We start from the raw sequence: 18234 nt of genomic DNA, 5'->3' as shown, positions 1-18234 counted from the left end.
GGGGTTTCACCCTGTTGACCAGGATGGTCTCGATCTCTTGACCTTGTGATCCACCCGCCTCGGCCTCCCAAAGTGCTGGGATTACAGGCGTGAGCCACCGTGCCCGGCCTCTTTTTTTTTTCTTTTGGAGACAGAGTCTTGCTCTGTCACCCAGGCTGGAGTACAGTGGCACCATCTCGGCTCACTGCAACCTCCGCCTCCCAGGTTCAAGCGATTCTCCTGCCTCAGCCTCCCGAGTAGCTGGGATTACAGGTGCCCGCCACCATGCCTGGCTAATTTTTTATTTTTAGTAGAGACGGGGTGGGTTTTGTCATGTTGGCCAGGCTGGTCTTGAACTCCTGACCTCATGATCCACCTGCCTTGGCCTCCCAAAGTGTGGGGATGACAGGTGTGAGCCACTGCACCTGGCCCCAGAATCCCATTTCTGAAGTCAGATTTGCCTTTTCTGCCTAAGCCACTTGACCCTCTCATGCCAGGAAAACAGGAGCAGAGCTCGTCAGATGGGGAATGCCTAAAACTCCCCACCTTCCAACCCCAAGCTCTCAGTCAGCCGTGCGGGGAATTTTTCTGAAACATTCGCTATGAGGTCTCTAAGGCAGAAGAGAGCCTCCTTGGAAGAGTATATATATATTTTTTGAGTCATAGTCTTGCTCTGTGGCCAGACTGGAGTGCAGTGGTACAATCTCGATTCACTGCAGCCTCGACCTCCTGGGCTCAAGCAATCCTCCGGCCGCAGCCTCCCAAAGCACTAGGATTACAAGTGTGTGCCACTGTATCTGGCACGCTCTTGCACTTCTTTTCTTCCTTTTTTTTTTTTTTTTTGAGACGAAGTCTTGCTCTGTCACCAAGGCTGGAGTGCAGTGGCGCGATCTCGGCTCACTGCAATCTCCACCTCCTGGGTTTAAGCGATTCTCCTGCCTCAGCCTCCCGAGGAGCTGGGACTACAGGCACATACCACCAAGCCTACCTCCTTTTTTTGTATTTTTACTAGAGACAGAGTTTCACAATGTTGGCAGGATGGTCTCGATCTCCTGACCTTGTGATATGCCCGCCTCAGCCTCCCAAAGCGCTGGGATTACAGACATGAGCCACCGTGCCTGTAGAGATGAAGTTTCGTCATGTTGGCCAGGCTGGTCTCAACCTCCCCTTTTTTTTTTTTTTTTTTTAACAAGACACGGTCTTGCTGTGTTGCCCAGGCTGGAGTACAGTGGCTATTCACAGGTGCAATCCCACTACTGATTAGCAGGGGAGTTTTGACCTGCTCCGTTTCGGACCTGGGCTAGGTCACCCCTCCTTAGGCAACCTGGTGGTCCCCCACTCCCGGGAGGTCACCATATTGATGCCAAACTTAGTTTGGACACCCGATAGGCATAGCGCACTACAGCCCAGAACTCTTGGCTCAAGCGATCCTCCCACCTCAGCCTCCCAAGTAGCTGGGACTACAGACACGCACCACCGCACCCGGCTTGAACTCCCAACCTCAAGTGATCTGCCCACCTTGGCCTCCCAAAGTGCTAGGATAACATGCGTGAACCACCGCGCCCAGCCTCCCTCTCGCACTCCTGAAAACAGCCAGCAAACCAACCAACCAACCAGACATCCAGCTTCCCCTACACGAAAGCAAGACCAGGCCTGGAAAGGAACTGAATCCAGGAGAACAGAAAAGAAAGGTGGGTTTTTTCTCATGAGTCAAAACCCAGATCATCCCACACATGCAGGGAAGTGGATGACTCGCTCCTCAAGACACCACTGTGGGCTCTGGAGGCTGCAGCCTTCAGCAGCCCCTCGGATCTGCCTCCCAGCTCCTCTTCTGTAAAAGGGGGCTACTCGAAGCCCCTGTGACTTCATGAGGCACAGGAAGGAAGGGGGTCGTGATCGCAGCCTCGAGGCCGCCCAAGGCACTCCCTCCTGCCTGTGCAACTCCCAAAGCAGAAAGCACAGATGGAATGTGAAACACGCAAAACCCACATTTCAACATTTACCGAACCATCTGCTTTGAATACGGGCAGTTTATTGCATGTCAATTAAACCCACATAAACTGTTAAGGAGAAAACGAAGAAAAAAGCAAGTGCAAAAAAGCAGTGTGGGCTGTGCGCGGTGGCTCACGCCTGCAATCCCAGCGCTCTGGTAGGCCGAGGTGGGTGGATCACCTGAGGTACGGAGTTCGAGACCAGCCTGGCTAGCACGGTGAAACCCCGTCTCTACTAAAAATACAAAAATTAGTTGGGTGTGGTGTCATGCGCCTGTAATCCCAGCTACTCAGGAGGCTGAGGCAGGAGCACCACTTGAACCTGGGAGGCAGAGTTTGCAGTGTGCAGAGATGGCACCCTGCACTCCAGCCTGGGTGACAAAGCGACACTCCAGACGCCATCTCAAAAACAAACATACAAAAAGCAGTGTGTACAAAGACTGGAAATCTTATCCCCAAGATAAGCCGTGGCTCTGGAGCGCTGATTTTCTGCAATGTGATTGCATTTTCCAATCTCCCCTATTTCCCCTCCCTTCTCAGTGACTCCTTATAAAATGCACCATTTCTTACACTTTCTTTTTTGTTTGTTTGTTTTTGGAGAACGAGTTTTGTTCCTGTCGCCCAGGCTGGCAGGCTGGAGTGCAGTGGCATGATCTCAGCTCACCACAATCTCCACCTCGAAGGTTCAAGCGATTCTCCTGCCTCAGCCTCCCAAGTAGCTGGGATTACAGGCAGGTGCCATCACACCCAGCTAATTTTTCTATTTTTAGTAGAGACAGAGTTTACCATGTTGGCCAGGCTGGTCTCGAACCCCTGACCTCAGGTGATCCACCCACCTCGGCCTCACAAAGTGTTGGGATTACAGGCGTGAGCCCCCGAGCCCAGTCTGTCGCTTACACTTTCAATACCCTCTTTGCTGCAGAAGGGCCGCTTCGGCCAGGCGCGGTGGCTCACGCCTGTAATCCTAGCACTTTGGGAGGCCGAGGTGGGTGGATCACCTGAGGTCAGGGGTTTGAGACCAGCCTGGCCATCATAGGGAAACCCCATCTTTAAAAAAAAAAAAAAAAAAAAAAAAAAAAAAAAAAGGGCTGCTTTGAAAAAGCCCGACCACCCTGGGCCCTGGGGGTCCTGAAGCCCTGCGAAATTTTAATCCACACCGGGAGGCAAGAGGTCCTGGGGGAGGACAGTGGATCGGGACCAGGAGTTGACCCCGCAGCTGGACCCCACCCCCTGTATCCCCCTTCCGGGGAGGCGGGGGATCGGTCTCCCCGCCGCCCGCGTTCGCCCCTCCCGAGGGATCAGCCTCCCTCCCCGCCTGCGTTCAGCCTTCCTGAAGGATCCTGCTTTCTCGCCGCCTAAGTTCGCCCTTCCTCCCCCACACCCCCGGCTCCTGTGGCCCAGGCTGGCGTGAAGTAGCGCGATCTCACTGCAACCTCCGCCTCCCGGGTTCAGGCGATTCTCCTGTCTCAGCCTCGCGCGTAGCTGGGATTACAGGCGCCTGCCACCGCGCCCGGCTTATTTTGTATTTTTAGTAGAGACGGCGTTTCGCCATGTTGGCTGGTCTCGAACCCCTGACCTCAGGCGATCTGCCCGCCTCGGCCTCCCAAAGTTCTGGGATGACAGGCGTGAGGCACCGCGCCCAGCCTCGCCCTTCCTGAAGGCTCGGCCTCCCCGCCGCCTAAGTCCGCCTTTCCTGAGGGATCCGGCTTCCCGCCGCCTAATTTCGCCCCTCCCGGCACCCACCTGGCCTCCCTTGCCGCCCGCCTTCGCCCCACCCGGCACCCACCTGATCGTCTCACAGCCGCCGCGGAGGGACACTGCCGCGGAGGACGCCTCACACGCGCGCCCGGCCGCACCCGCGGGTCGGGCCTACTTTCCTTAAAGGGCCCGGGGCTCTGCGCAGAAGCGACGTGCAGGAGTCTCCTGGAGACTCTGTCCCGCGGGCTCTAGGACCCCCAAGCGGCGAAGGCGCGCGGAGCCACGTTCCGGCCAGCAGCCCTGGGACGCCCGGAGAACTGGCCAGGCCGCGCGAGGCCGGGCGGAGCTCTCCGTTGCCTGGCAACCGGGGCTGCGGCCTGTGGGCGGAGCTTGCACCGTGGTTAGGAAACGGGGCGGGGCCTCAGTGGGAGCCGGCCGAGGAGCCCGCACTGGCCACTGGCGCATGCGTGGGACGCGGCATGGCGGTGGGCCCAACAAGGAGTGGAGTTTCTCTGAGGGGCCGCTCTTGAGCGGGGCTGGACCCAGGAGGGGGCGGGGCCTGTGCTGGTTGGGTGAGCGGGGGAGGAGGCGCGGCCTAGTGCGTGGTGGGCGTCGTTGGTTGGTGCGAGGCGAAGGGGCGTGGCACAGGAGGCGCCGTTGGTTGGTGTGCGGCGGAGGGGCGTGGCATAGGAAGCGCCGTTGGTTGGTGCGTGGCTGAGGGGAGTGGCGCGAGCAGCGCCGTTGGTTGGCTGGCGGCGGGCGGGACGGGCATGGCCCTGTTGCTGTGCCTGGTGGGCATGACGGCGGCGCTGGCCCACGGCTGCCTGCACTGCCAGAGCAACTTCTCCGAGAAGTTCTCCTTCTACCGCCACCATGTGAACCTCAAGTCTTGGTGGGTGGGCGACATCCCCGTGTCAGGGGCGTTACTCACCGACTGGAGCGACAACACTATGAAGGAGCTGCACCTGACCATCCCCGCCGAGATCAGTGAGCGCCGGAGCCCAGCCCAGTCCCGAACACCCCCCCAGCGAAAACCCCGGGCAGGCCGCTCACCTGGCTCCTCCTCCCGCCCGCAGCCTGGGAGAAGCTGGACCAAGTGGCGAGAGCCGTGTACCAGAGGATGGATCAGCTGTACCAGGGGAAGATGTACTTCCCGGGTAAGGGGCGGGAAACCGAGGTGGGGCCTGCCCGTCCCAGGACACCCCGCCCACCGCCTGAGCCTGACCTTTTGCCGCGGCTCCTCAGGATATTTCCCCAATGAGCTGCGAAACATTTTCCGGGAGCAGGTGCAACTCCTCCAGAACGCCATCATCGAAAGTGAGCAAATAAGGCTTCAGGGGAGGGAGGTTCTGCCCAGAGCCTCAGAGACCTACGGGGCTTGGCTTAGGCTGGAGTGACATGAGCAGGGCACTGGGCAGCTGGAGAGGAGGGCAGCTCCCCAGGGAGGGACCCAGCCCAACGCCTGAAGGATCAATGCTATCACCCCCCGGGGACCTCCCCTAAGTAGCCCCCAGAGGTGCTGGGAGTATTCCCACCGCCCTCCCCTGAGGTCTGCTCCATCCCACGCTGGGGATCACCTTGGGTACCTCTTTTCGGGCCATGGACACACATACGTGAAACCCAGGTGAGCCTGGGCCCCAGTGGACAGGCCCTGAGGCTTTGGCAGGCTGGGAGGAGGCAACAAGGCTGGCAGGCGGGAACAAGGCTGGGCCTGGGAAGAGCACCGTCCTGCCCTCCCACAGGCCGCATCGACTGTCAGCGCCACTGTGGTAAGGGAGGCTCCATCCGGGCTGAGGGGAGCGCCGGCGGCAGCTCGGGGCCCCGGAGGCCGAGATGAGCCCAGGGCGGCTGCGGTGTGTTGCAGGCATCTTCCAGTACGAGACCATCTCCTGCAGCAACTGCACAGACTCGCACGTCATCTGCTTTGGCTATAACTGCGAGTAGGGGCTCAGGCATCGCACCCGCCTATGCCAGGGCCCTGCTGTCCCTGGGGTCCCAGGCTCTCCTTGGAGGGGGCTCCCCGCCCTCCACCCGGCCCTCGTCACTGGGATAGGGCAGGGTCTGGGGCTCAGGGGCGCACCACCTCCAAACCCACGTCCCACAGGTCCTCGGAGCAGTGGAAGTCAGCGGTCCAGGGCCTCTTGAACTACATGTGAGTGGGGTCTTCAGGCGGCGGCAAGCTTGCCACCTGGGCTTTGGAGGAAACTCTGCCCATGGCCACTCAGCCTCCTGAGTCCAAACCTGTTGTCCTTGTAGAAATAACTGGCACAAGTAAGTCCCCTCCTCCAACCCGACACAGGCTGTGTGTTTGTGTGAGCACCTTGTGGGTGAGTAGGTATGGGGCGCAGGTGGACCCCCTCAGCTTCTGCCTCCTAGAGGGGCCTGGAGGAGGCAGGACCTCACCCCAGCTCTGTGCAGGAGGCGACCGCAGCCCCTTTCTCCCTCGAGGGTCTCCGACCCTCAGCTGGAGGGCCTCATCTGGCTTAACAGGTCCCCATAGGGTCTGATCCCACCCCTGCCCCAGGTCTGTGTTCAAGCCTGGGAGGGTTCCCCATGATGGTTAGGGGTGCCCCATGGAGGAGTCTGACTGCCCCATCTTGCCTTTCAGACAGGACATGAGCATGAGGTAAGGCCGCCCTTGCCTGGCCTTCAGGGGGAGGCGGTAAAGGGAGAGAAGAGGGGGTGCCAGGGGTCCTCTAGGTCAGTGGAGCACCGCAGGTGGGGATCTCCTTATGCCTGGGACACCTGCTGGATGCCACCTCTGCAACCACACCCGTGTGGTGCTTTCATGAACAAACCACGCTCTTCCTCCTCCTCCTGGCTCGGGACGCACAGAGCCACCCCAGCCTTGTGAGTGACCCGGAGAAAGGAGGCCTTGGGAGAAGGGGTGCATCTAAGTCAACAGCAGCGTGCCGTGGCCCCCACACCCTTCTGAAGTCCCAGGCACACGGGTGTTGTTGTGGATGTGGCCACACACAGGACCACACGTCCCAGCTGAGAGGAGACCTGGGGTGCCCCCAGCAAACACCCCCAGGGAGGGAGGTGGGGAGTGGGGGGCAGGGAGAGCTGAGGCGGCCTCATCTCCCCGCAGCCTGGTATCGCCAGCCTTCAGGTGTCTGGAGTCCCGACGCCTGGACAATCTGACCTTGGAAAATGCCGTCGAGTGTTTCAAGCAGCACTGACGGCGCTGGGCCTGCCCCCACACAACATGGGGACCGGGACTCAGCCCCCTCCTGTCCTTCTGGAGCTGGGTGGCTGCTGCCTTAGGTCCCCCTCCACCCTGGACTCAGCCCGAGCTGGCCCGGGCCGGGAGGGTGGGGATGCGGGTGGGCTGCACTGGGCATCGGCACCTGGGCAGGTCCACGGAGCTCTGGAATGTGGTGATTAAAGTCCCTGATGTTTCTCCTTGCAGAAGAGTTCTTGCCAGGGCAGGAGGAAGCCTCTGGGGGCTGGAGATGGGCTTCTGGGGAGGCCTAAATGTCCTCGACAGAGCACGGCGTTTCCTAGCCTTGGGTCCACGACCACGGGGGACCCACTCAGAGCCACACTCACAGGGCCTCAGGGAGCGTCCTCGGACTCCCACGTGTGGGGCCTTGGCCCCCCCGAGTGCACATGGGTAGACTCACACAAGCCCAGAGCACCTGGTTCTTCCGTGCAAAGCGAGGCCACAGTGTCGGGGAGAGCAGGGCCACCCCTAGCGTGTCTGAGTGTTGCAGTCACTTATGTCAGACCTCAGCCAAGGAACGCAGGAACCGTGGGCTGTGTCGAATCATCTCTGTGGCAACAACAGGTGTGGCATCATGGCCAGAGGCGGGGCTCCTGATGCCCAGGAGGGAGGGGACTCATCCCATCTGTGTGGCGATGCAGTTCCAAGTTCCATTCTCACTCAGGTGACCTCGGGGGTCTCCTCGCTTCCTCGGGCGTCCCTCTGTTCCAGCACTGGGGTGGATGCAGGACACTGGTGAGAACATCGCTGGGCACACTGCTGCTGCCAACATGGTCCCATGCACCGTCTTGTGGCTGCCTCAGGCCCCCATCACAGGAGGCGTGCACGCAACACTTGCTGAGGTCAGGAATGGCTTGTGGGAAGGTGGCCAAGCACCCAGGCTCTGTGGGACACTGGAGCCACAGGCGTGGGGGGGAAAACTCGGTAGTGGCCACTGCGGGCAGCATCAGGAGTGATGGTGCTGGGTCTCGGCTGTTAATGCCTTGGCCTGGCTGTGAAGGATGCTTCCTCTGAGGTCGTTGAGTGTGTTTAGATAACAGGAAAGAGACTGATTTCTTTTTTTCGTTTTTTTGAGATAGATCTCGCTCTGTGGCCCCGGCTGGAGAGGTGGTGCAATCTGGGATCACTGCAACCCTCTGCCTCCTGGGTTCAGGCGATTCTCCTGCCTCAGCCTCCCGAGTAGCTGGGACTACAGATGTGCACCACCACGCCTGGCTAATTTTTGTATTTTCAGTAGAGATGGGGTTTCACCATGTTGGCCAGGATGGTCTCAATCTCCTGACCTCGTGATTTGCCTGCCTTGGCCTCTTAAAGTGCTGGGATTATAGGTGTGAGCCACTGTGTCTGGTCTTTTTTATTATTATTATTATTATTTTTGAGATGGAGTCTCTCTCAGTGGTGAGAGTGCAGTGGTGTGACCTGGGCTCACTGCAACCTCCGCATCCTGGGTTCAAGTGATTCTCCTGTCTCAGCCTGCATACTAGCTTGGACTACAGGTGCCCGCCACCATGCCCAGCTAATATTTGCAGTTTTAGTACAGACTGGCTTTCACCATGTTGGCCAGGATGGTCGCAATTTCTTCACCTCGTGATCCACCCCCCTTGACCTCCCCAAAGTGCTGGGATGACAGGTGTGAGCCACCGTGCCAGGTTGGTCAGGCATGGTTTTCTAAAAGGGACGCTGGTGTGGGTGGGACTGGGATCCTGTCTGTGCTGCTCTGACCCCCTGCCATGAAAAAGCCCGCCACCATGCCTGCGTCTTGGGTTAGAGTTGACGGGGCTTCCCTCCACTGACCCAGCATCACCTTGTTCAAGGGTCGCGTCTTCAAGGTATAAGGCCAAAGTGGGTATAAAGGAGGTAAATTCACCCAGGGGCAGGAGTGGCCGCTCTTCCGAAGTTCTCAATTCTGGATCTGTCCCTGCCCCGAGGGGCTCCTGGGAAAGGGGAGAGAGAGTAGGCACCTGCTCCCCTGCACGGCGTTGTGGGGAGATGCTGTGGCTCCTACTGCGGGGTCGGGGATTCCTGGGCCTGTGACTGCCTGAGCCCGAGACCTGGATGGTGCTGGGGACCAAGGCCACCTCCTAAGGGCCCAAGATCTGAGGCGCAGAGGCTCCGGCCCTGCAGCGCCGCGTGACGCAGGCCAGGCAGAAGACCCCACGTGGAAATGCCTGTTTTACAACTTTATTGGATCATCTTGACACAAAATCATGACAGCAGCGTGATTATGTCTCTCTCTCCTTTATACGGGAATGTCGATAGCAAATAAATTCTTATGTAACACATCATACAATTTCAAATCCTAGAATCACTGCACAGGATTCTGTAATAGATTACATGCTAAAGTGACAGTTTTCATCAAAAGGAAAGAAAATTTCATCTCTGAGGAAGGGTCAGTCCTGTGCCCACACTGGCTGTGGGGAGTGAGTGGGGTCCCCCTGCCTACCTGGTGGGGGCTCTGCCGGTGGGGCGGCTCTCACAGGTCCTGCCAAGGGCACTGGGCAGACTCCACGCCAGGCCAAAGGCCTGGGTCTGCTGCTCCTAGTCCCTGCCCGGGCCTTCCTGAGGGTGCTGGGAAGGATGTGGGGCAACCGTGGCGTATACAGCGGCAAGCGGTAGACTTGGCCACATGCCCCCACCCCGAACCCAAGCCCGCTGAGAGACACTTCTGCTGACCAGGAAGAATGGTGGCAGAGAGGCTGCCTCCAGCCCCGCCATCGTTCTGACTGCAGCCTCTCTGGGTGCCCCGGCCCCTCCTTGCCCACAGCCTGGCATCCCAGGGTCTGGCCACCAGCCCACGAGAACAGTGACAATGGACAATGGCCAACAGGACTGCTTTCCCACTGCGCGTTCTGGGAGGGAACCTTGGCGACAACGGCCCTTCCTTCCCCTCCCCTGGACACCACCGTCAAGGTGTTTGGGACAAAAGCAGGCAGCCCCAGAGGAGGCCATGTCAGTCCCACCCTGTCCACCAAGTGCCCCCCACGTGGTGCCCATAAGGTCCTGGCCCAGGCCAGGAGCCCCTGAAGCCACATTCAAGGACTTGGCCCCCAGCACAGGGCAGGGCATGGACCCAGGCAGGGGAGTCCCTTGCTGATTTGGGGACAAGAAGGGGACTTCTTGCCAAAAAGAGCGGGAAGAGTCACAGTAAAAAAGGATGGTCAGGTAATTTAACTCAACATATGACTTCCGATGTCTACACAGAGGACGACATGGAGTTAAATTAACACTCAGGCTTGGGTACAGTACACACGACCGACGAGAGGTGAGACTCGTCAGGGCTGCGGTCCCTGGGCGCGTGCTCCGCGGGGTGGGCGGGGCTCGCAGGCAGCTCTCAACACTTGGCCAGCGTCGCCTTCATCTCTTCTAACAAGTTGCTAAGCAGCGTGGAGTCGCTGCACTTCCCGTCGACCGAGACAGAGTTCTCACCCTGTGTAACGAAAAAGACTGGTATTTTTAAAAGTATGTGCAAGGGCGGGGTGCGGTGGCTCACGCCTGTAATCCCAGCACTTTGGGAGGCTGAGGCGGGCGGATCACGAGGTCGGGAGATCAAGACCATCCTGCCAGCATGGTGAAACCCCATCTCTACTAAAAATACAGAAATCAGCTGGGTGTGGTGGTGCACGTCTATAATCCCAACTACTCGGGAGGCTGAGGCAGGAGAACTGCTTGAACCCGGGAGGTAGAGGTTGCAGTGAGCTGAGATCATGCCACTATACTCCAGCCTGGCAACAGAGCAAGGCTCTGTCTAAAAAAAAAAAAAAACAAAACAAAAACAAAAACAAAAAACGTGTGTGCAGGGGTTGGGGGCGGTGGCTCACACCGGTAATCCAGCATTTGTGAGGGCTGTGGTGGGTGGATCACCTGAGGTCAGGAGTTCGAGACCATTCGGACCAACATGGTGAAACCCCGTCTCTACTAAAAATAAGAAAAATTGGCCAGGCATCTGTGGTGGTGGGTGCCTCTAATCCCAGCTACTTGGGAAGCAGGAGAATCGCTAGAATCCGGGAGGCAGAGGTTGCAGTGAGCTGAGATCATGCCACTGTATTCCAGCCTGGGCAGTACATGTAGGTCAGACTGGGTGGCACACGCCTGTGGTCCCAGCTATGTGGGAGGCTGATGGGGGGATCGCTCGAGCCCAGGAGGGTGAAGTTGCAGTGGGCAGTGTTTGCACCACTGCACTCCAGCCTGGGCGACAGTGTGAGACCCTACCTCAAAAAAATTAAAGAAAAAAAAAACACTACACGCAAATATTGCCTCACAGCTGTATGTGTTGCACTTGTAATTTTGCAAATTTGCTAATTGTTAAAAAATAAAATGGGAGGGGCTCAGGTTAGGGAGTGGCCCACGCACCCCGGTCTCCCATGGGAGGCTCCGGCCTGCATGGAAGTGGGAGCCGGCACCTGAGGGCCCTGCCAGAGGCAGATGGGGACGAGACCAGACGCCAAGGAGCTCCTGGGCTGGCAGCAAGCTGAGTGTTTTCTGTCTTCCTGCCCTCCTGTCACTGGGCCCAAAAGCAGGTGCGACTGTGGAAGCAGCCAGGGGAGCTGGGTAACCAGAGCCCCCAGAGGGGGAGGTGCGTAGGGAAACCCCGTGAAGCTGCTCACAACCTGCTGGGCTGACCCCACGCTGTGGGTCCCGCCCCACAGAGCAACTGAAGGCAATAGAGCCCATAGGCCGCTGCCGGTCCCACCAGGCCAGGGACAACAGGACAGAGGCGGGGCAGGCGGGGATGCACCCGGGGTCACAGCTCCTAGAAGGCAGGGGTGACTTGCAGCTGGGACCTGACCACCCACGTCCTCCACAGGATGGAACAAGGCCCAGCGGCTCAAAGACCAGGAGAATCCCCTCCCAAGGACAGGCCCTCAGCAGACCCCAGCGCCAAGGCACTCATGGTAAGGCCATCAGCAGACTGCAATGCCAAGACCACAACGCCCAGACGCCAACACCAAGGCATGAACGCCAAGGCCATCAGCAGACACCCATACCAAGGCCGTTGGCACACCAATGCCAAGGCGGACAGACACTAGGACTCTCAGACACAGGATTTGTTTTTTTTGAGTCTCTCTTGCCCAGGATGGAGTGCAGGGGCACAGTCACGGCTCACTGCAGCTTTGCACTCCTAGGCTCAAGAGATCCTCCCACCACAGCCTCCCAAGTAGGAGTGACTACAGGCTCACTCCACCACGCCTGGCTAATTTTTAACATTTTTTGCAGACCTGGGCTCCTGCCATGTGCCCAGGCTGGTCTCCACCTTCAGGGCTCAAGTGATCCTTCTGCCTCAGCCTCCTGAGTAGCTGGGACACAGTCACATACCACCACGCCCAGCTGGCATAAGCGTTAAGAGTAGCTGTTATGAAAATGCTCCAACAGATCACCAGGGCATCAGCAAAGACATGGAAGATACAAGAAGAAAGCCCAGTGGAATTGCAGGCCTGAAAATCAGACCCCCTGCATGGGCTCCACAGCAGAACAGCTAGGACGAGGCAAAGTGGTGATCTTGGCAGGAACGCAACAGCAATGAACACATCTGAACACGGCCTTGGGGCGCAGGGGCAGCAGCCCAGGGTGGGAGGAAGAGTGCGGTGCCGAAGCAGCAGCAAAAGAAATCAGCTCCCAGCCGCCTCATGCCCATCAGAATGGCTGCCGCCAGCACAACACTGACAGATGGAGAAATGGGGTCTCCGACACAGCCGCAGGCGGGAAACAGGGTGCAGCGCCGGGGAAGTCTGGCGACTCTTTGAAACCTCAAACATGGAATGACCACAGACAGGCCTGAGCAATACCACTCCCGGGTGTCAATTCCAAACAAATGGTCTCACAGCTACAATCCCAGCACTTTGGTGGGATGAGGTGGGTGGTGAAACCCCATCTCTACTAAAACTACAAAATTAAGCTGGGCAAGGTGGCGCATGCCTGTAATACCAGCTACTCAGGAGGTGAGGCAGGAGAATCACTTGAACCCGGGAGTTGGGGGTTGCAGTGAGCCAAGATCGCGTCACTGCACTCCAGACTGGGTGACAGAGTGAGACTCTGTCTCCAATAAAAAAAGAAAAAAGAGAAAGGAAACATAAGGGAATCCTGACAGAGGCTGCGACGTGGACGCACCTCGGGGACATGAGGCAGACCAAGAGCAGCGAGACACAGGACACATCCTCTGTGGTTCCACTCCTAGGAGGTCCCTGGAGTCATCAGAGTCAGAGACAGAAAGCAGGATGTGGGTGCCAGGGGCTGGGGAGGGGATGGAGTGAGTGTTTCATGGGAGGCAGTCAACCAGGAGAAAAGTGGAACATTAGGAATGAAAACAGCAGCAAACGATAGGCCGGGCACAGTGGCTCATGTTTGTAATCCCAGCACCTTTGGGAGGCTGAAGCAGGAGGATCAACTGAGGCCAGGGGTTCAAGACCAGCCTGGGAAACATGTTTAGTAGAGACAGGTCTCTACTAAAAGTACAAAAATCAGCCGAGCATGGTGGTGGGTGCCTATAGTCCAGGCCACTCGGGAGGCTGAGGCAGGAGAATTGCTTGCATCTGGGAGGCAGAGGTGGCAGTGAGTTGAGATCGCACCACTGCACTCCAGCCTGGGCAAGAAGAGCAAAACTCCAAATCAAAAAAACAAAACAAAAAAACCCCAAGTTTGTAGCTAGAAGCCTACAGAAAAGGAACTCTCCAGGCCCGATAGTCTTCCTCGTGAATTCTCTACACTCTTTGATGAGATCACTTGATGATAAAACCAAAGAAGGCACCAGAAAAGAAAACTACAGACCAAACTCCATAAACACAGACATGAAAGCCCTGAACAAAATATTCACACACTGCAAAAGACACCCACGCGCAGTACTCAGGCAAGAGGTCGCGCGGCGCGCAGGGGGCAAGGGGTTACTCTAGAAGCGCAAGAGAGGTGGGGTGTCGACCCAGGGCCCTGGCTGCCTTGTGCAGGGGGTGGGGTGGGAGTGCTGAGTGTGTGGGGGTCCCAGAGCTGTGCGTCAGCCTGGGGTGAGCAGCACAGCAGGAGGAGGAAGCTCTGACTTGCTGAGCGGGCCAGCGCAGGTGAGGGGCTCACAGCTGCAGTGCGGCCATCCCTGTCCTTGAGCCCTCAAAGTCCTAAGGCTCAGCCCTGAGGATGAAGGCCCGGGCATTATACCCCAGGAGAGGCGGCAGGAGCCAGGGTGAGCGCAGCGGCCTGGGGCTCACCTTTTTCACCAGGAGGCAGACGTGGTGGCCCTGGATGGAGCGGCTGTACATGGAGGCGCAGGAGTCCACTCGCTCCACAACTGCAACAGAGCGGGTGGCTCAGGCTCCCCACACACTGCACAGGTGCAGCCCCGCCCCCAGTGCAGGGGCCGCCTTCCCGGGCTGCCCTGAGCCACAGGTCCAGGGGGCTGCAGGAGCAGAATGCAGCCCCTGGGATGCCTGGGGTGTGAACAGCAGCCCCCGAACCAGCTCCCAGGCCTCGGGGCCACTAGCCACCCGGGATCCCAAAGGATGAGGCCGCAGGCCCAGCTCCAACAGGAAGGGATGGCTGCCGCATACGCGAACCCCATGCAATCCATCAGCCCCTCACTCTCCTTACCGGAAAAATGGTGGTGAAAACAGATCTTCGCCAGAAGGTTCTGGAAGGACATCCGAATGCCGTCGACTTTGACTGAGCTCATGCTCAGGTCCCCAGACTCCAGCAACTTGGCAAAGGCGTCACTGTGGGAGGAACAGGGAGGCTGACTCCGGTGGGGCTGGGATCCTCAGGCTCCCTGGTTCGGAAGCCCACTAAACCCGAAACATGCTGCGCCTCGGCTGGGAGGTCTCAGGGGTCCTTGAAGATGCGCCTTGTCTTCACGTGTGGAAGCTCTCACCTCCAGAAACTGACAATGACTCCTCTTTAAAGAGGTCACAGAGGTGCTTGAAGCCATGGGGTGGGCCCCTTCCAATAAGGACGGATGTCCTTTAGCAAGAGACTGGGCACAGGCACGCAGAGGACACCCCACAAGGATGCAGCGGGCAGGCAGTGCCGCACGCCGAGCCCAGGAGAAGCCTCAGGAAGAGCCCACCTTGCCAGCTCCTTGGTCTCAGCCCTCCAGGCTCTGGGACTGCCAGGAGCCAAGGCCTCTCTGGGTGACGCTTCCCTGCCTGTGGTTTCAATTACTCTGCCCCAGCTGGCATAGACGCCAGGCAGCCTGACCTGCACTGGCCACCTCCAAATCCATCTCTAAAGTCGTGCCCAGAAGCCTCAGGCCCCGGGGCACAGGCAGAGGGGAGGCGGAGGCAGAGGGGGAGCAGGGGGAGTGGGGCAGGGCCAGGCCCCACCTGTAGCAGGGCGTGGTGATCAAGTAGGAGCTGCAGCTGAAGTGCAGCCTGAAGTCCAGCTTCTCCTGGGTTGCACCCTCGTCGTTCTGCAGTGGAGCAAAACAGCGCAGCTGAGGGGGGTCGGGCCCAGCGCAGGCAGGTGGCCCACTTCCCATCAGGACACTGGGACACCCACTGGGATGGGGCAGGAGAAGCCTCAGCCTGCAGAACCGCGTCCCCAACGCCAAGTGGAGCCCTGCATACCTTGGCGATGAAGGACAGGGTCCCCTTGAGCTTCTGTGCCATGACGATGCTCTGGATGGTGAACACAAACTGGGCTTCGTTGGAGACGCCTGGCGGGGGTGAGAGGGAGGGGGACCTGAGACGCAGCTGGGGCTCAGCATGGGCAGGGCCCATGTGTGTCCTCAGCCCTGAGTCCTCTGTGGCTGATCAGGAAGCTGGACGCAGACCCCAAGGGATCACCAGGGGACAGAAGCAGAAATGAGAGTACTGGTGTCCCCAGTTTGACCTGACCCTGGTCCCATGCCCATTTCACAGAGGGCAGAGGCAGCCAGTGGAGCCACGGAACCCAGGAAGGCCCCAGCCCCAAGTCCGGCCCTCAGGGCTCTGGCCAGGTCCATCCGAGGCCACTGCGCTTCTCAGAGCTGCGGCGAGACCCCGACACTCAGGAGGCAATGAGGTGCAGCCTGGGGACCTAGGGGACGTTAGGGAGGTAGCAACAAGAACCGGCAGATCCCACTGAGCTCCCACAATCCCCAAAGAGGCTGTGAGGGGGGCGGGGCTCACCTGGGGGCAGCTGGAAAGGCACGGGGACGCCATCGTGGACGGAGGAGCCCTGCGGCCGGGCCATCCTAGCATTGAGCGAGTCCAGCACGCTGAGCTCCATGCCCTTGAGGACACTGCTGCTCCGGTTCTCCAGCACAATGGCCACAGTGACCTGGCTGTCCTCCTGCAGGCTGCCCCGGACGTCACAGGTCTGCGGGCACAGCCAACATCAGCAGGGAAGGTGGACCGCCGCAGGGAACAGGCACAGACTCCTGCCTCTCAATGGCCACAGAGGCATAGAGCGGGGCCCCCCAGCCTCAGCCCGAGTGCCTCCCATGGCTGCTGTGTGACACATGGCAGGGACCCTCCCGCCAGCCCAGGCCTCAGGGCACGTCTTCCACCTCACCCGAGCCAGAAGCTCTGCCGAGCAATGCCCCCGCAGGGATCACAGTCCCTAGACACACCAGCATGCAGGACCTGGGGGCCTGGCCGGGTTCTGCACAGTCCCATGCCAAAGAGCATGCGCTGGCCCCCGCTGCCCCAGGGAACGGAGCGGCCGCCACTCACCATTTTAATGTAGGAATTTTCAGCAAGGAGGGAGTAGCTGGACTCAGGCTGGAGAGAAAAAAGGCACGTCAGCCTCAAAGGCCAGGCCCTGAGCTCTGTCCCAACAAAAACTCCAGTGCTGCCCAATATCCCTGGTCAAATGCCATAACTCCCAAGAACGCTTGGGGCAAGGGGGCTTCAAAGGGGCCTGTGAGGGATCCCCGGCTCCCGGGACCACACAGCCCACCATGGGGGTGCTGAATGTGGGGCTGCGGGCCCAAGCCAGGCCCCTGCCCCAATCAGCTCAGCTTCTTCTGGAATCTGCTCAGTTCTCTCCCGCACGGAGGCAGCAGGAGTGCGGAGCGGCCCGCAGCCCGCCAGGAGCCCTGGCGTGGGGCGGGGGCGCTGAAGTACCCCTCACCGGGAGCGGCTCCTCCTCCGGCGCGCCGTTCTGCACCGGCTCCTGCGCCGCCTCCCCTGCCGCCTCCTCACTGCCTGGAGGCTGCTTCTTGGACTTCTTCTTGCCCTTGGTGCGCTCCTCCTTCTCCTTCTTGTGTTTCTTCTTCCTAGGCTTGGGAGATTTCTGGAGCAGGAGGAAGGGCTGTGTCAGTTCCCAAGCTGCTCCGGTGTGCCCTGCTCACAACACGAGGTGGGGGCCACAGGCCAGACTGCTCAGGCTGAGGGTCCCACGTGCCTGGGTGGGGTGGCAGGACCAGCCCTGCCTCAGGCCTACCGGGACCCAGCCCCGGCCAGACCCAGCTCAACGGAGGCCAGGCTGTCCCTGAGAGGCAGCAAGCCAGCCAAAGTGGCTCAGGGAACAGTCCCGGCTGACCGGGGAGCCATGTGGGGCAAACTGGCGAGGACACCAGACCTGATACAGCAACCCATGCCCACGTACACCCCCGAGAGGGAGCACCCACGTCCACACACACTGCATGACTGTTCAAAGCAGCACGCTCTGTCACTGCAAAGTGAAAGCAGCCCAAGTGGCTATCAACAGATGAGTGGGTCAGCACAGTGTGGCCTGTCCACGGAGAAATGGGGTCAGCACAGCGTGGCCTCGCCACACACTGGAACATGACCCAGCCACGAACAGGAACCAGGCTCTGACTCAAGCCACAGTGTGGATGCACTTTGAGGACATCACGCTCAGTGAGACATCAGACCCAAAAGGTCACGCAGCGTATGACCCCATTTCTATGAAACGTCCACAAAGACAGGATGGGGATACATGAGTGCCAGGGCTGGGAAGGGAATGAGGAGTGACGGCTGGAGGGAATGGGGCTTCTTTAGGGGTGACAGAAAGTTCTGGAACTAGGCAGAGTTGATGCTGGTTCTACAACTCTGAATCTATGGAAAACCACCGTACATGTACTTTAAATGAGTAAACTCTACTAGACTTGTGAATCACGTGTGAATAAGTTTATTAAAAGGCTGGGTGCAGTGGCTCACACCTATAATCCCAGCACTTTGGGAGGCTGAGGCGGGCAAATTGCCTGAGCTCAGGAGTTCGAGACCAGCCTGGGCAACACAGTGAAACCCCATCTCTACTAAAATATAAAAAATTAGCTGGGTGTGGTGGCGTGTGCCTGTAATCCCAGCTACCTGTGAGGCTGAGGCAAGAGAATCGCTTGAACTCGTGAGGCAGAGATTGCAGTGAGCTGAGATTGTGCCACTGCACTTCAGCCTGGGCAACACAGTGAGATTATCTCCCTTCACACACACACAAAAA

The 18234-nt window shown here is 59.0% G+C and overlaps 3 protein-coding genes across 9 annotated transcripts in view; 1 reads left to right on the top strand and 2 right to left on the bottom strand.

Annotated features, from left to right (window-relative positions):
- MOB3A (MOB kinase activator 3A) overlaps positions 1-4154 on the bottom strand; it is a 26314-nt gene extending 22160 nt beyond the window's left edge. Inside the window, exon 1 of the mRNA XM_017514501.2 lies at positions 3757-4154. The gene's annotated coding sequence lies outside the window, so the exon portion shown is untranslated. The remainder of the gene's footprint in view (positions 1-3756) is intronic.
- A 184-nt stretch (positions 4155-4338) lies between these two features.
- Positions 4339-7072, top strand: IZUMO4 (IZUMO family member 4). 7 transcript variants are annotated; one of them, XM_017514506.2, is made up of 10 exons: positions 4339-4655; positions 4745-4825; positions 4914-4985; positions 5411-5437; positions 5533-5608; positions 5773-5820; positions 5925-5939; positions 6277-6294; positions 6465-6518; positions 6760-7072. In XM_017514506.2, the coding sequence occupies exons 1-10, from the start codon at positions 4439-4441 to the stop codon at positions 6848-6850; spliced, it is 699 nt and encodes a 232-aa protein (XP_017369995.1). In that variant the 5' UTR covers positions 4339-4438; the 3' UTR covers positions 6851-7072. The 7 variants fall into 7 exon arrangements, 5 of the variants coding, with proteins under 5 accessions (XP_017369995.1, XP_017369991.1, XP_017369992.1 ...); XM_017514502.2 differs by lacking the exon at positions 6277-6294 and having other exon boundaries at positions 4341-4655; positions 6495-6518; XM_017514503.2 differs by lacking the exon at positions 6465-6518 and having other exon boundaries at positions 4382-4655.
- A 1987-nt stretch (positions 7073-9059) lies between these two features.
- Positions 9060-18234, bottom strand: part of AP3D1 (adaptor related protein complex 3 subunit delta 1) — a 47782-nt gene continuing 38607 nt past the window's right edge. The window contains exons 24-32 of the mRNA XM_017514382.2: positions 16924-17085; positions 16524-16571; positions 15978-16167; positions 15435-15523; positions 15192-15277; positions 14464-14585; positions 14085-14164; positions 10221-10321; positions 9060-10180 (exon numbers count right to left, since the gene is read on the bottom strand). Coding sequence (XP_017369871.1) covers positions 10226-10321; positions 14085-14164; positions 14464-14585; positions 15192-15277; positions 15435-15523; positions 15978-16167; positions 16524-16571; positions 16924-17085 — 873 coding nt within the window. The 3' untranslated portion in view covers positions 9060-10180; positions 10221-10225. The remainder of the gene's footprint in view (positions 10181-10220; positions 10322-14084; positions 14165-14463; positions 14586-15191; positions 15278-15434; positions 15524-15977; positions 16168-16523; positions 16572-16923; positions 17086-18234) is intronic.

Source organism: Cebus imitator, unplaced genomic scaffold (assembly GCF_001604975.1).
Source record: "Cebus imitator isolate Cc_AM_T3 unplaced genomic scaffold, Cebus_imitator-1.0 Scaffold524, whole genome shotgun sequence".
NCBI classification, from domain to species: domain Eukaryota; kingdom Metazoa; phylum Chordata; class Mammalia; order Primates; family Cebidae; genus Cebus; species Cebus imitator.
This window is presented reverse-complemented; position numbering and strand designations above follow the sequence as displayed.

Coding starts and splice junctions, on each gene's coding strand:
- IZUMO4 (XM_017514506.2), top strand. CDS start 4,439: ATGGCCCTGTTGCTGTGCCTGGTGGGCATGACGGCGGCGCTGGCCCAC. Junction 4,826..4,913: donor GGGGAAGATGTACTTCCCGG/GTAAGGGGCGGG, acceptor GCGGCTCCTCAG/GATATTTCCCCAATGAGCTG. Junction 5,609..5,772: donor TGCTTTGGCTATAACTGCGA/GTAGGGGCTCAG, acceptor CACGTCCCACAG/GTCCTCGGAGCAGTGGAAGT.